At 37.8% G+C, this 14,872-nt stretch overlaps 1 protein-coding gene across 1 annotated transcript; it reads right to left on the reverse strand.

Annotated features, from left to right (window-relative positions):
- Window positions 1–1,260: 1,260 nt before the first annotated feature.
- Window positions 1,261–9,935, reverse strand: LOC120107787 (NAC domain-containing protein JA2-like). Its single transcript, XM_039121242.1, has 6 exons — window positions 9,739–9,935; window positions 8,752–8,921; window positions 5,092–5,342; window positions 4,803–4,982; window positions 4,017–4,359; window positions 1,261–2,130 (listed from the first exon to the last, which is right to left on the reverse strand). Exons 2-6 carry the CDS (start codon window positions 8,912–8,914, stop codon window positions 1,853–1,855), a joined length of 1,215 nt encoding a protein of 404 aa, XP_038977170.1. The 5' UTR covers window positions 8,915–8,921; window positions 9,739–9,935; the 3' UTR covers window positions 1,261–1,852.
- Window positions 9,936–14,872: the final 4,937 nt, after the last annotated feature.

Consider the following 14,872-nt stretch of genomic DNA (forward strand, 5'->3'; position numbering starts at 1 on the left):
CACTCTCACCCTCTCTTTCTACACTTAGAATTCTCCCCCCAAAATAGTGAGGACTCGTGAGAATCCATATCAGTGATACACTGGATAGGCCTTAGGTACTTAACAGGGCCAATAAATCCAAATAAGACCTTTTAACTAGTCTTTTTAGGTGAGACCCTGCATTGTTATATATGGTATCTGAGCAAATCTGACTCGTGGTCTATGTGGATTAGGGAACACAACAACATAGACCTGTTAACCATGAACTGATCATGGTGATTAAATTTGAATAGATTTGGATCCTTTGCAGGCGAGGACATCAGGACTTAAAGGAAAAATTATGTGAGAACTCAAGCAGGTGTGTGTATAGTCTCATATCAGTTATGCATTAGATATATCTTGGGTACTTATACAAGACCAACAAAACTAAACAATAGTTTCTAACTAGCTTTTCAACCCTATCAATCAAAACAACTGGCAGATGGACTACTGCATCAAACAAAGTGTGCCATATGTTATGCAAGAGATCGCCAAAGCTGAATATCACGAAGACATGGAGTCTTTGGAGGAAAAAACCTCTCTCACCCACCCACTTCCTTTTTTTTCCCAATCAAATCTACCCTATGATGAAAAGGTTACTCTCTCTTCTTTTTTTTTTTCCGCTTGTCTAGCTTGGCATTAGCATTTTGTTACATGAGACCTTAGGCTAGTGTAGAGCAAAGAAATATAGACAATTGTTGTTTGAATTCTTCAAACAGATGGTTACTGGACCGTCATGGACCAGGAAAGCCACTGCAGTCATCAAATTTCTACTTGGAAGACTCATACAAACATGGGAACACCCCTTTTCTTGTGAGGTAATAGGTAGCGGAAGTATCCCCCTCCCCAAGGAACAGCTTTCATGTAATTTTTTTTTTATTATTGGAAAGCATGGAGAAGAATCGTCAAGGACCTCTTCTATACTCGAAAGAGAGAAAACAACACCACCCCCATGCTTACACCCTCACATTTCTCTCTTCTTCTTTTTTTTTTTAGGTGAAAAACCTTTACATTGGTGAAATACCTCCATTGCTTGTACCCTCTCGCCTGGTAGTATTACTCTATCACCATGGTCCCAGTGAGATCGAGGCAGCACGAGCAATCCATGGACTTGTACCCTTGGCCAATACATGGCCGTTTTCCCTTTTATCACAAAGGAACAACAACAACAACAACAACTTGAAATCCAGTGCCCACCCTAAATAAATAAATAGACATAGAAATTAAAAAAAAAACATCAGGAAATCAAACCATCTATTTTGAGCATATATTTTGTAGGAGGGCAGGGGGAGGGAGGAGAACACTCACTTACATAATATATACTTTAATTACATAGGCTGCAGCAAATACAAACAGAAAGAAACTGTAAAATCACTTACATAATATATACTTTAATTACATAGGCTGCAGCAAATACAAACAGAAAGAAACTGTAAATTTTCTTATGTTTGCAGTCTCTGTCCAATCCCCGGGATTTGATTACTGTAAATAAGATGGATGGCAATATGATTAAGGTGGAAAAATCCAAGTCACCAAGCAGCAATTATTCCCCCAGCAGCTGCCCTAGGAAGTAGAGACTGCACTTGTCACCACTATTTTGTTCTGCATAACTGTTGAGCTAACTTTGAAGTGCTTCAGCGCAGAAGTATGTCCTTGATTCTACACCCAATAGAAGATGAAGTGTACATTACTGATATCCTCTCAGTTCTTGTTAGCAGTTGGTTTCCAGGTTTTTGGTTTGGTACCAACAGCAAGTTGAAGATGCTTGCTTGCACCTTTCATACTCGCAACTATGATCTACTAAACTAAATATAAAATAAGAATGAAGGTCAGGCTAAAATGATCCAAAACAGCAATAATACTTCTTCCCCAACTTTTTAATCCTGCCAGCAGATTTTGATCCCTGCCCTTTGGAAGTTCTGCTACCATGTGAACCATCGGAAGAAGATTGATCTGAAAGACAGTCTGGAGATTTGCCAGAATTAGCAGCCTTTCCATTACGAGATAGCTCATCAGCGGAAGAGGAAGGGTCTGAAGCCCGCGCTTCTTCAGGCATTGGATTGGCAGATGTGCCCCCTTCAACCACGGGATTACTGCTACTGTTACTGCAGACTGAACCACAAAGAAATGAACAAAATTTAATTCCAGTCTTTCTTAAACTGTCCATGCCAAACTAAGGTTGTAGCAGGCTCAAGAGGCAGTGCCAAACAAGTGTAATAAGAATCTAAAGATTAGCACCATAGATAGAAAGAAACTAGACAGTTAAAATATATAGATCTCTTGTACCGAAAAAAAGATACAGATCTCAAGGCAATCAAGAAAAAGAAGTAACAAGCAAATGAAAAGGAACAAATAAAGACCTTGACAATATTCAAATCAGCAAATGAAGACAGACTTGGTTTGTGACGCATTGGCTTAGCGAAAACAAGAAGGGAATCCACAAGATTAGCTTATCTTGATATAGGTTGGCCTTGGTTAAGAAGAAGGAAATCAAACAGGAATATAAATTAGCTTAATATAAGAAAGAGACCAACTAATGATATAGATCAGGTAAACTTAAAGTGTTTCAATGAGATATTGAAGATAGGGATGCGAGAACTGATTGAAGTACTGTGATATCATTTAATGGATATGAAATGACTAGAAAATCACAACGAGAATTAGCAGAAGAGAATGTATGTATGTATTTTTTGAATTAGGGAAAATAATAGGATCCAGTACATACTTTGGTATAATTAGAAACTAGGTGTTTCATATAGATTATATATAGCATACTACAATTGTGAAAGACATGACCAAGCTAATAATGAGAATTAGCAGAAGATGAGGCACGATGAAAATATTTCAAGTGTATACAAAAGTTACACTTTTTCATAAAGTAGATTGCTCAAAACTAGGAGGCGACTTGGTATAATCTTATTTTTGGACGATATTAGTTGAAGAGACTGGATAAGATAGAATATTGAAATTCGTCAGGGAAAACCTTCACAAGTTAGGGTCTACTATGAATAAGAAAATAAAGTATAAACAGGATGCAGTTTTAGTACCAAAAATGGATCCCCTCAGTCATGATTGATGGTGAAGGTATACAATTGAGGGGTCACTAATGTTGTTTTGGATACAAAACTCTGTCAAAGAAAAGAAAAAAGATAAATGGATATGAAATGAAATTAATAGAGCTGAATGAAGTAGAGGCATATGTTCAAGGTGATATGTAATTGGCATGTCTTCAGTTAAAAAAATATATCTGTGAGACAAAACACATCTAAAAAAATACGATAAGCATGGCAAAGGTGAGAACTTCTGGTGGATGGGATAGACAATGAGTATCATAGAGGAAAGGTCGAAGTTGCACCTATCAAGGCTGCTGATAAAGAAAAAGCTGTACTGGATAGGGTATTTGCAACAAAGGATCTGGGGAGATGGCATGTAAGGAGAGGGGTTGGATTTACATTGAAGCATTATGAAAGAGAAAGGGAGGCCCTAGGATATGTAAATGGGAGACATGGTGGAAGTACCGTTTAGAATATCTAATAGCAGCTAACAATCTTTTCCGTTAGCATTAGGTGGTTCAGAGTTTGACACATGCAATGCATGTAAAAGCTGGTTCAGATAGCAGTGAAAAAGTAACAGAGTCTTGACTTTTGAGAATGGACATTTTGGAAAACACCGAAAGTGGAGTCACGCTAAGGGTTGAAGTCATAACCCCATGTGCTGTCATTATATATAAAGAAATAACTATATGTATTTGCAAAAGTGACTCTAAAAGGCACAGATGAGGTTTGCTTGCTAAAATTACATAAATTATCATGTGCTAGGATACTAGAGATACCAAGCGAGGTCAAAATAAAACAGTCAAAGAAGTATATACGACCAGACAGAATAGAAAAGCATGTTAGGCCAGTAGCCTCTTGTCATGCCTATGTTTAGATAGATAATTCTCTTAGATAAATGCATAGTTATTTGAATCATGTGACTACATAACAGGACAAGCATACCTGGTGTTGGTGGCATGATAACCACTCGATTTGCTTTGATGGATGCAGATACATTGTACCTGCAATCTACATGCCCTTCTTCCACCCTCGGGTTATGCTCATTCTTAAGATCCATCAACAAGGCATCAGCATCAAAGTATTCATCGGAATTTACTGACATGAGGCTGGAGTTGTCAGAACAGGATGAAGATGTCTCTGGACTATATAGGTCATTCAATTCCAAGTAGTCTTCCTTAGAAAAATCACAAGTTGCATACATTTCCTCAAAACAATTATCAGTTACTGGAACAGTGACACTTGTTCCAGATAATACTGATTGCCCCTGCACATCACCAGCAACCATCTACACAGAAATAATATAGAACCCCAAGTGAATATATAGAAAATGAAATTGACCAAGCATTGCTCTCATACGATTGGACAAAAATAAAAGCCTCAGTGCCTTCTTCTAAAATGGTGCAATGTAAGCTAATAATCATCCAAAAAGTGAATGCCCACATAGGACAATGAGCAAACAGAATGACAAAAGGGCAAAAAACAAATCATGCATGCGTATGTTCCAAACAAAACAAAGTTTCTAATCTTACTTTGACATGCTAATAACGATCAAAATAGAAATTATGAGATACCAACTAAAAACTATGCCTAAAAATAAGCAAGAAGGTAGAATGAAAATTGACAGGATTCAAAAGTGTATTGGTATTCGGTACATGAACAAAGCACCATAAGAAAATCAAGTAATGCAGACAAAGGCCCATCAACAAGAAAAAAAGAAATGAGTTCTACCTGGGATCTGTTTGCAGCATCGCTTGAAGATAAATTGTTTTCTTCTTGTTCTAGAATGTTCAGCAATGCACATTCTAGGTAATGACCATCAACACCATCTGCAATCACAGAATTATGTTGTTCCTCATGATTTGGCCTTTCATCAATTTGCAAGAAGACTCTACACAGAGACCTATAATCCTGTAAAAATCATGAAAGCAGATCAATAGTCCATCAGAAGGTAGTGAGAAGGTCCAAACAATAAAAGAATCAACTCAAAACCGAGTATAGGTTGCTAAATATATAATACCTGTTCTTTATTAATTCCATTGATTGTCTTCTGTTCTGCTTGATATTCATGCATCATCCACCCAGTTCTATTTCCATAAGGAGGCTTCCCTATATAAAATTCCCTTGTTGTTTTTCTGACCACAGTAGGAGTACTTGTGAATATTCTGAGATCATCCATGGATTTCCAGTACCCAATTCTTGTCACTTTAAATTCTCCTTCACCATTCAAAGATTGTGGATCCTCGAGATTGTACAAGTACCATATATCTTCTGCACAACAAGTTCTGACAGTCAGCTAATTTCTATTTTAATTATAATTTATTATTAGTAAATGTAAGGTAAACTGAGGAAAATTCTAATTTCAGCAGAGGTTAAAGCTTATATGTTTCACCATGATAAAGGACTTATGCAAAAAGAATTTATTTTTAGGATTTCATGTACAGCCAGGATTTTACTAGCGAGATGGCCAGTGACAATATTAAAATTTATCCTCTTTTTCTATGAATTGTGCAATCCTGATGATAGTTAGAAATGGCATTATATCTAGCCATTTCGATCAGGTAGCATTGGATTTCAGGAATTTTTAAAGTTTTAGGAGATCAAGGCTCACTATAAATGATTGTCCTTTGCTCCACATATAGAAACAGCTCAGATATGAGTTGCAGATCAATATATGATGCAGCCAATATGCACCTAGTGAGGAAAGTCATCTACATTTTATCAGCCTGAACCCTGTGTGATAAAAGATGACAAGCATAAGAGGATGAATATAAATAATAGTTACAAAAGCCGGACGGCTGGCCAACCCGACCAAGGGCTCAGGGTCACTGGGGTGTCTGTCCAACCACCAGGTCAATCAATCGGACTGAGGGTTATAGTTAAAAAATATTAAAAAAATAAAATATAAAAAACAGATAGCATGTAAAAAATATGTCTGTCTATTTGTATTTTTTCTATGATAATTATTTATAATTTTTCACTCCAAATATCACTCTGTTTTTGGTATAAAAATACTATTCTTTAAAATACATTGATCTGCATTCAATACTAAACTTTAGCTGCAACATAAATGGAAAAAAATGATTCGTTCAATTTTAAAAAGTGTAAGCAAAGTCGTATATACTGTGGCAAAACATATAAAGGTATTATCTTTTTATTTTTTAACCAGTAAAGTTATAAAAGTATCCAAATGCATAAAATGAACTGTATATTTTAATAACTTTACTGGTTATAACTTTACTTTTGCACCAAAGAAGAAAAAAATGATTAGATTTATTGAAAAAATTAATTATTAAAATATTGAGAAAATAACATCTTTTGAATAACATAACATAGATATTGTCCCTTGACAAGTTTTTATGAGCTAAAAGTTGTCCTAGTGGTTGAGATATAGCTAATCAAACCCTTGGACCATGGTTTGAATCTCTACCCAAACACGCTAAAAACTTTTTGCAGCGCTGTAGAAGTGGGCCAATTCACTTGAGTTTCACCCGATTTCCTGAAAATCAGTCAGGTTAGCGTTTCAACCACGTTTCTGAACTGGTTGAACTGCATTTCCAGTCCTTGGTTGAAAAGGGGCCAGCCAGGGGTCTGGTTCATCGTTTTTCGATCTGACCAGTCAGTCCGGACCAATTTTTACAACTACAACATATACTCTTTCAATCATAGAGGGAGCATCATAGAAATAGTCTCGAAGCACTATTTATCTGCCCAAGGAAGATCGATACAAGCATGTAATATAAACGATCTAAGATCAACCCCAGGTTGTCCTTTGGGAGGTGAAGAGAGTCCCAAGACTTAAACTCCATGAAAATTCACTAAATTATCCCAAGCAAGGTTACCACAATTAAGTTAGAAATGCTATGAAATTAGCAGATATCATCTGCAAATACACGAATTGTCCCCAATTTCGACAACCGCTGAATTTGATTCCTAAATTGTAGTATGCAGAAAACTGAAGTGAATGCAAATGTCCTGATGCCAATAGATCACAAACATAGCAATCATGAAAAAATCACGCCTTAAGAGGAAAAGTTGCATCGAAGGTGCATGAACGAAAAAAAAAATGAATAGAATATCTAAGAATGAACTATATACACACCCACAAGAAGAAGGAAGCTGTCCACCCTCCAGACGTATCTCGTCAGTTCTTTTTAGTTTTCAATGTCATCTACTGTTCAGGCTGTGTTTGATAATGTGATCATCAAGGATGTATTAAACTTAGTCAAGCAGGTTCAAACCCTGGACTGTCCCCAATGCAACCATGAGGAGAGGGGGGTAGCAACCAATGGACCCCAAACATGTTGGCATCCCAAAGCAATTATTAAGAGGATTTAAAAATGCAACTACAAACAACAAAGAAAGATATTTCTCCTCAAAATTCTGACATTTTATCTCAAGAAAAGGAACTCTTTGATGCTGATTTAAGATGCACCACAATTTTGTCTACCAGAAATTTCATTTTATTATAAAAAGAATCTTCTCAACTGATACCCTTCCAATAATTGAAGAACGAAATATAAAATCAGCAATCTAAATTATTTAATGGTACAAGCTTCAAGCCTACAATAGACGTTGTCTTTACCTGACTCTGTCATCATTGCTTATTAAATTAGTGAAAAAGATTTCTCTGTCTGAACACAGGGGAAAAAAGGCCATAAATGTTTTGAAAGAAACTATTCCAGTTTCATATTCAAGATTCATGCATCCACAAAACCCTTAAAGACTTCAGATACATAATTACACAGCTAGTGCATATAGGCATTGTGCTCCATGCATGAAGAACACATAAGATCCTCCATCCTTTTGCACTTCATTCCAATCAGATCTACTAGTTGATGACTAAGCTAACACAGAATCTCATATATTTCCCTTAACTAGTCTATATACTGACAATCTGATGCAGGACAGAGAAAGCAGAAGAAGAAGAGGGAAAAGAAGAGAAGAAGAAGGAGAAAGCGAAGAAGAGAGACAAAGGCAGAGGAAGAGACAAAAGGGATATCTCAATATTCTGTAACCAATAATTTAATATGTATTCTCAGTTTACATAGCAATGGTTTATATACCCAAAACCTTAACAAGAGTCCATATAAAAATAAATAACTAGAGTCCATATAAAATTCTAATTCTAGAGCCCACAAAATTCTAGTTCTGAAATCCACATAAAAAATATAATTTCCTAATTTCTACATTGCCGCCTAAGAAAAGTGCACCTAATTTCCTCATTAATGGATGGTCCTCGATCACAATCACTATCCTAAGTATCTAAAAGACAGTTGCAAATTTAGTTCTTATAACAGAAATTTATTGGCAGCATAGGAACGAAACAAGTACAAGCATTAAACCAGAAAGATGAAACTCTCCTTAATCACTTGTAAAGAAACCTTGTTTCCATACATCTTCTAGATTTCCTGTAGGCCCAGAAATCCTATCATTTACACAAGACAATAGAAGAACATCTTAGTTCCCCCCCCCCCCCCCCCCACTCCTCTAACAGCGAAAACCATGATCCCTTAATGATACAGTGATCTAAATACTACCAATATCAAAACCAAATACCAGCACGAAGGAAAAACTAAGCGCATAGATCAATCTATTTAAGTTTGAAGTACCTTCACTATAAATGCAAAGTAGGATACGGAAATAAAGAGGCAACTCTTAAGTATGATCCAATGCTAACCAGGAGAATTCCATGGTTCGATGCTGAAAGGATTCACTTCAGTGATCACGTTGGCTGGGACAGGATCCCCAACCTTCCTTTCTCCCAAGAGCAGTACGAGTTCTTCATCAGTTGAAAATATATTGATATCCAGTGGTACAGAGACAGGCGCCGAAGGACACATGGCAACCCTGATTTGGAACAAGAAACCCAATAAAGGGCAGCCACAGGTCGTATATTTAGTACGTCCCCAATTTATCTAATCAGTAGGTTCATGGAAAGAGGAAAGACGAAAAAAGCAAATCCAAAGTTTCTTTGCTTAAACATTGTTAGATATAATACAATTCCCAAGTTGATTATTTTTTTATCGCATTAGTTATATCAATTGCCCTAAATAGTAAAATTCTAATATAAGACCAGAAGATGAAAAGGGAGATAAACCGAGAAATTTTTAAAAAAAATTCTACAATTAGAATCAATTCCATGATCGTAGATGGGTACAAAATCATGACTTTTTTCTTCTCAAAAGCTATGCCAAAAAACAAAAAAGACACGACATAAAAAAAGAAAATTCTACATTTCTTTCAAAAGAATTAGAAAAATCGACATGGTTCCATCCAATTTATTCACCCGAAACCAAATAAATAGCTCGATTCAAGAATCAATTCCTCAAAACTTTTGAATATGCTGCCACGATTCGCTATAAAACTCTCCATTATGTGCAAACAAACGACAAGTTCGGGCCCGAATCTTTCTGTCGCAGCACTTCGATGATTCAAAGCAATATCCCCATCAACCAAAAGAAAAAGATCCACTTCGAGAATCCCAAACAATCAAAGAACCCCGAATCCCCTTTCCCATATCAACACCCAAAAAAAATCAAATAAATCCGAAAAACAGAATAAGAGAGAGAGCATATTCGAGAACGATTCCCGGATTCCTCCCGTCGAATTATCTCAAACAAAGAATCGAAACCGAAGAAATTCGACAATTTTTCTCTAATCTAACCTCAAAGCTGATCGGTCGACAATGGGCGACCTCCGACTCCTCTCTCTCTTCTTACTCCTACTCCCCCGCCGCAGCTTGGAAGACTCACTCCATGGCTTCGCCGGGGCCGAAATGACGAGACGGAAAAAGTGAGTGAACGAGGTATTTATGGAGCGAGGAGCCGGTACTAAGTCACTAACTCTGGCTCTTAACCACGGTTCGTACCAAAGCCAGAACACAGTTAATGCAATCCGCTGCCTACTCCCCCTAAAATTTCGCCCATTTTACCGCCGCCGCCCCATGACGTCAACCTCGCCCTCCGTTTTATACATCAGCATTCCCCGTAAAGTGTAACGGCTGTCCTTACGGTTGTTATCATATTATTCGCATTCCATGGATGGAATCTTGGAGCATAAATTTTGATAATAACTAATAATTAGCAATGTTAAGAATACTTGTTCTATTTATGGACATCAATTAGGATGTCAAATTTTAAGATAAATTATGTTTCCAGTGCTTCAAAATTAGGTCGCATTTTTTTTAAAATGACTAAAGAATTTTATTGGTGTTATAATGTCATCCTTCCAACCATTTTTGGACCATTTTCAATAATAAAAAGTTGCACATGACACAAATATAACATTTTTTTTTTGCTGACACCAATATATGATGATGATATGGTATATATAGATAATGAGTGATATAATGGATGAAAATTTTTATTTTGATGATGCAATATATGATGATGATATGGTATATAAGTGGAAAAAAATGGTGTGGAGTGATTGATTAAAACCCCGTTTGATTTTGATGAGCTCAAAGCATTTGAGTATATCGTGTGATTACTAATGAATTCAATTGAGTGTTTCAGTGAAAATCCTGCTCAAGTGTTTCTAGACATGGTTTACAGTATTTTGGATAAGTTAAGAAGTCTGCTGAACCAATGTCTGAGACTCGAGTCGACTCCCGAGTTTCACGAGTCGACTCCAAGCGTATCAAGGTCACTGGCACGAGCTCGAGTCGACTCCTAATCAGTATGAGTCGACTCCGACTGAAAACAGACAGAAGGATAGAAGAGCAGTCTTTCAGATCTGAGATTCGAGTCGACTCCAGTGGAACGCGAGTCGACTCCCAGCGGTGCACAAAGAAAAAGTCAGAGAGTGTTTTATGGACTCTGAGATTCGAGTCGACTCCAGTGGAACGCGAGTCGACTCCCAGCGGTGCACAAAGAAAAAGTCAGAGAGTGTTTTATGGACTCTGAGATTCGAGTCGACTCCCGCATTACGCGAGTCGACTCCAAGATTGTGCGACCATCAACAGAGAAAACCATGTTACTGCCACTGAGATTCGAGTCGACTCCCAGACAGCTCGAGTCGACACCAAGACAAGCTTCACGTCAAAAGGCAGAAGACCAACTTTCGGAAACTGAGAGCCGAGTCGACTCCAAGGAAGTTCGAGTCGACTCCAAGACTGGATGAGCCAAAAGACAGAGAATCGGGAGTTCGGGCTCTGAGATTCGAGTCGACTCCCAGGACAGTCGAGTCGACTCGAGAGGGCAAAATTCAAATTTGTATCCACGGTCTACAGAGGAAAAGCCGACTCCAAAATTGCCAGGTCAGCGCCAGAAGTTGGCGAGTCGACTCCGGGCCAAGACGAGTCGACTCCCAGTCGTGACGGCAACTTTAATTCAAACTTGGAACAGTTGCCGAGTCGACTCCTGAAAAGCTTGAGTCGACTCCCGCTACAGCCGAGTCGACTCCTGATCGCGCGAGTCGACTCCAACCCACCAACGGTCACATTGTCAGGCTGCGCAGAGTGTGCAGAACGGCCAGAAAAAGTGGAGTAACGGCTAGTTTCCGTGGGGGTTGGCTTAAATAGCCACAGAAGACTGTAGCAAAATAGAGAACATACATTCCACTCCAAGCATTCAAGTCTTCAAGCTTTGCAAGTGCTCTTCAACGAGAAAAAGGGGAGATCAGCATTTACTGCGCCACCAACTTCTCCCCAGCATTCAAAGCTTCCTCCTCCTACATTCAAGTCGATCACTCATCCAAGAGGAGACCAGAGTCAAGAAGCCATTCCTCTACTTAAGCTTAAAAGCGTTTGAGGGCTTCTAAACTCATCCTTGAATATATTGTTTCATACCTGCTTTTGAGAAGCTTATTTTCTGTTTTCTTTCTACTACGTGTATTTACTTGGTTCAATCGGGGGATTGAATCAAGGGGATAAAGGTTAGTTGGTGAGCCAGTTTTAAAACCAACGTGTGAAAGGGTTTGATTGTGAGCCCGGGAAAACAATCGGGGTTGGTTCTAGTCGGTGAGCCTGGGAAAACCGACCGAGTTCGTTGTTAGCTCGTAAAACAACAAGTTTGGTTGTGAGCTTGCAAAACAACCGGCTGTAATCCAAGGGGGTTATAGTGTATTCCCAAGAGAAACTTGGGGAGTGGACGTAGGAGCAAGGGATAGCTCCGAACCACTATAAAACTTGTGTTTGTGATTGATTGTCTCTTCCTCTTCTCATTTCATATTGCTCACAGCACATAGTAATTAATTAAATAACTTGGCATAGTTTTTAAATTATCCAAATTGTTTTAAAACCCAATTCACCCCCCCCCCTCTTGGGTTGTCTATCTGGGCAACAAGTGGTATCAGAGCCAAAAACTCTTCCACTCAAGAGTTAAAAGATCAAAATGACAACCCCATTTGGATCTTCTCACATTGAGGGTCAGTCCACCCAAAGACCCCCTTTCTTCAATGGATCCGACTACTCATACTGGAAGGCTAGGATGAAAATATTCATCCAAGCCCAAGACTATGAGATGTGGACCATTGTTGTAAATGGCCCATACATCCCATCCATATATATAGATGGTGTCAAGGTACCCAAACTAGAAACGGATTGGGATGAACATGACATGAGGAAGGCACAATTAAACTCTAAAGCAATGAATGTCTTCTATTGTGCCTTAGACCGTAATGAATTCAATAGGATTTCAACTTGTAATTCAGCAAAAGAAATTTGGGACAGACTTGAAGTGACCCATGAGGGCACGAATCAAGTCAAGGAATCCAAAATAAACATCTTGGTTCATAAATATGAACTATTTAAAATGGATTCAAATGAAACTATCACATCCATGTTCACTAGGTTTACTGATATTGTCAATGGCCTAAAAAGCCTTGGCAAGAACTATACTAACAGTGAGCTTGTCAGGAAAATCCTTCGATGTCTACCGAGGTTGTGGGAAGCTAAAGTGACAGCGATCCAAGAAGCTAAAGACTTGAACAAGCTTCCACTTGAGGAGCTCCTTGGATCCCTGATGACTCACGAACTCACCATGAAACAACACGAGGAAGAGTCTTCCCATAAGAAAAAGGTAATAGCTTTAAAATCTACTTCTTCTAACAAGGACTTATCTTGCAGCAGCAGCAGTGAAGAAGAAGAAGATGAGGAAGATGGTGGTGAGGCTCTTCTTGTGCGCAAATTCAAGAAATTCATCAACCACAAGAAGTCCTATCATCAAAGGAGAGGGCCCTCAAATTTCTACCGGAAGGACAAAGGTAAGGAAAGAGAAAACGAGGGGATTGGATGTTACGAGTGCAAGAAGCCGGGTCACATAAGAGCTGAATGCCCCTTACTGAAGAAGGGGAGTAAGTACAAGAAGAAGAAAGCTCTTGTCACTACACTATCCGACTCCGACTCATCATCCTCCTCTTCTGACGAGGAACAAGAAGAAAAGGCCAATTTCTGCTTCATGGCCAACGAAGACGAGGTAACTTCCGATACGCATCCTGATTTTTCTTTTGATGAACTTTATGATGCGTTCAATGAATTAATGATTGAGTATAAGAATATAAATGTTAAAAACAGAGAACTAAAAGTAACTAATCAAACTTATATTCATAAGCATGATTCATTAATTAAGGATAAAGATAATCTTACCAAAGAAAATCTAGAACTTAAGACAAGCAATCAACTTTTAATTAAGAAGACTAACACCTTAACTAAAGATAATGAAAAACTAACTAAGGAACTTTCAAACCATAAACAAGTCTTAAACAAGGATCTAACAAAAGAACTAAATGATTTAAAAACAGAAAATCAAACATTAACTAAAGAACTTAACAAATACAAACCCTTAGTTGAAAAATTTACATATAGTTCAGAAAAGTTAAACATGATACTAAATAGTCAACGTGCAGTATTTAATAAAGCAGGCTTAGGGTACAAACCAAGGAATAAGCAAAAACTTCTTAGTAATTTCTTTGTTAAAGCTGGGGAAACAAAAACTAAGAAAATCACCTGTTTCTGTTGTGGAAATATAGGACATAAAGCAAATACATGTGACTATAGGAAAAGGAAAACTAAAAGAAAAATTAAAAGGGTATGGGTTCCAAAAGGAACCAACTTGACTAACCATGAAGGACCCAAGAAAACTTGGGTACCTAAGATGACATGATTTGCTTGTGTAGGAGTGTCTTGCAGCCAAGGTCAACAAAAATTGCTGGTATTTGGATAGTGGCTGCTCAAGGCACATGACGGGTGATAAAGACCAATTTTTCACCCTTGAAGCTAAGAAGGGAGGTGTTGTGACGTTTGGAGACAACAACCAAGGTCACATCATTGGCATTGGTAAAGTTCAAATCACCCCTTCTACTTTTATAGATAATATTAGATATGTTGATGGTCTTAAACATAACTTGTTAAGCATTAGTCAATTATGTGATAAAGGATATGATGTTATGTTTAAACCATCACTATGTATTATAACAAATCCTAATGATAATAGTTTGGTCTTTAAAGGGATTAGACGTGGAAATGTATATGTTGTAGACCTAGAAGATCTTGCAAAACATAACCAATGTCTAGTTGTAAATGAAACCAAAGAAAATGATGCTAGTTGGTTATGGCACCGTAAGTTAGGTCATGCAAGCATGGACACAATAACTAAACTAGTTAAAAGAGACTCCGTGATAGGTTTGCCAAAATTAAAATTTGAAAAGAACAAAATCTGTGAAGCATGTCAATTTGGCAAACAATCTAGGAATTCTTTTAAATCCATAAAATGTGTCTCTACCTCTAGGCCTCTAGAATTATTACATATGGACTTATTTGGTCCTACTAGAACAACAAGCCTAGGTGGAAATAAATATGG

Source organism: Phoenix dactylifera, unplaced genomic scaffold (genome assembly GCF_009389715.1).
Source record: "Phoenix dactylifera cultivar Barhee BC4 unplaced genomic scaffold, palm_55x_up_171113_PBpolish2nd_filt_p 001019F, whole genome shotgun sequence".
NCBI classification, from domain to species: Eukaryota; Viridiplantae; Streptophyta; class Magnoliopsida; order Arecales; family Arecaceae; genus Phoenix; species Phoenix dactylifera.

Coding starts and splice junctions, on each gene's coding strand:
- LOC120107787 (XM_039121242.1), bottom strand. CDS start 8,914: ATGTGTCCTTCGGCGCCTGTCTCTGTACCACTGGATATCAATATATTT. Junction 5,343..8,751: donor CGAACCATGGAATTCTCCTG/GTTAGCATTGGA, acceptor CTTGTTGTGCAG/AAGATATATGGTACTTGTAC. Junction 4,360..4,802: donor ATGCTGCAAACAGATCCCAG/GTAGAACTCATT, acceptor ATTTCTGTGTAG/ATGGTTGCTGGTGATGTGCA.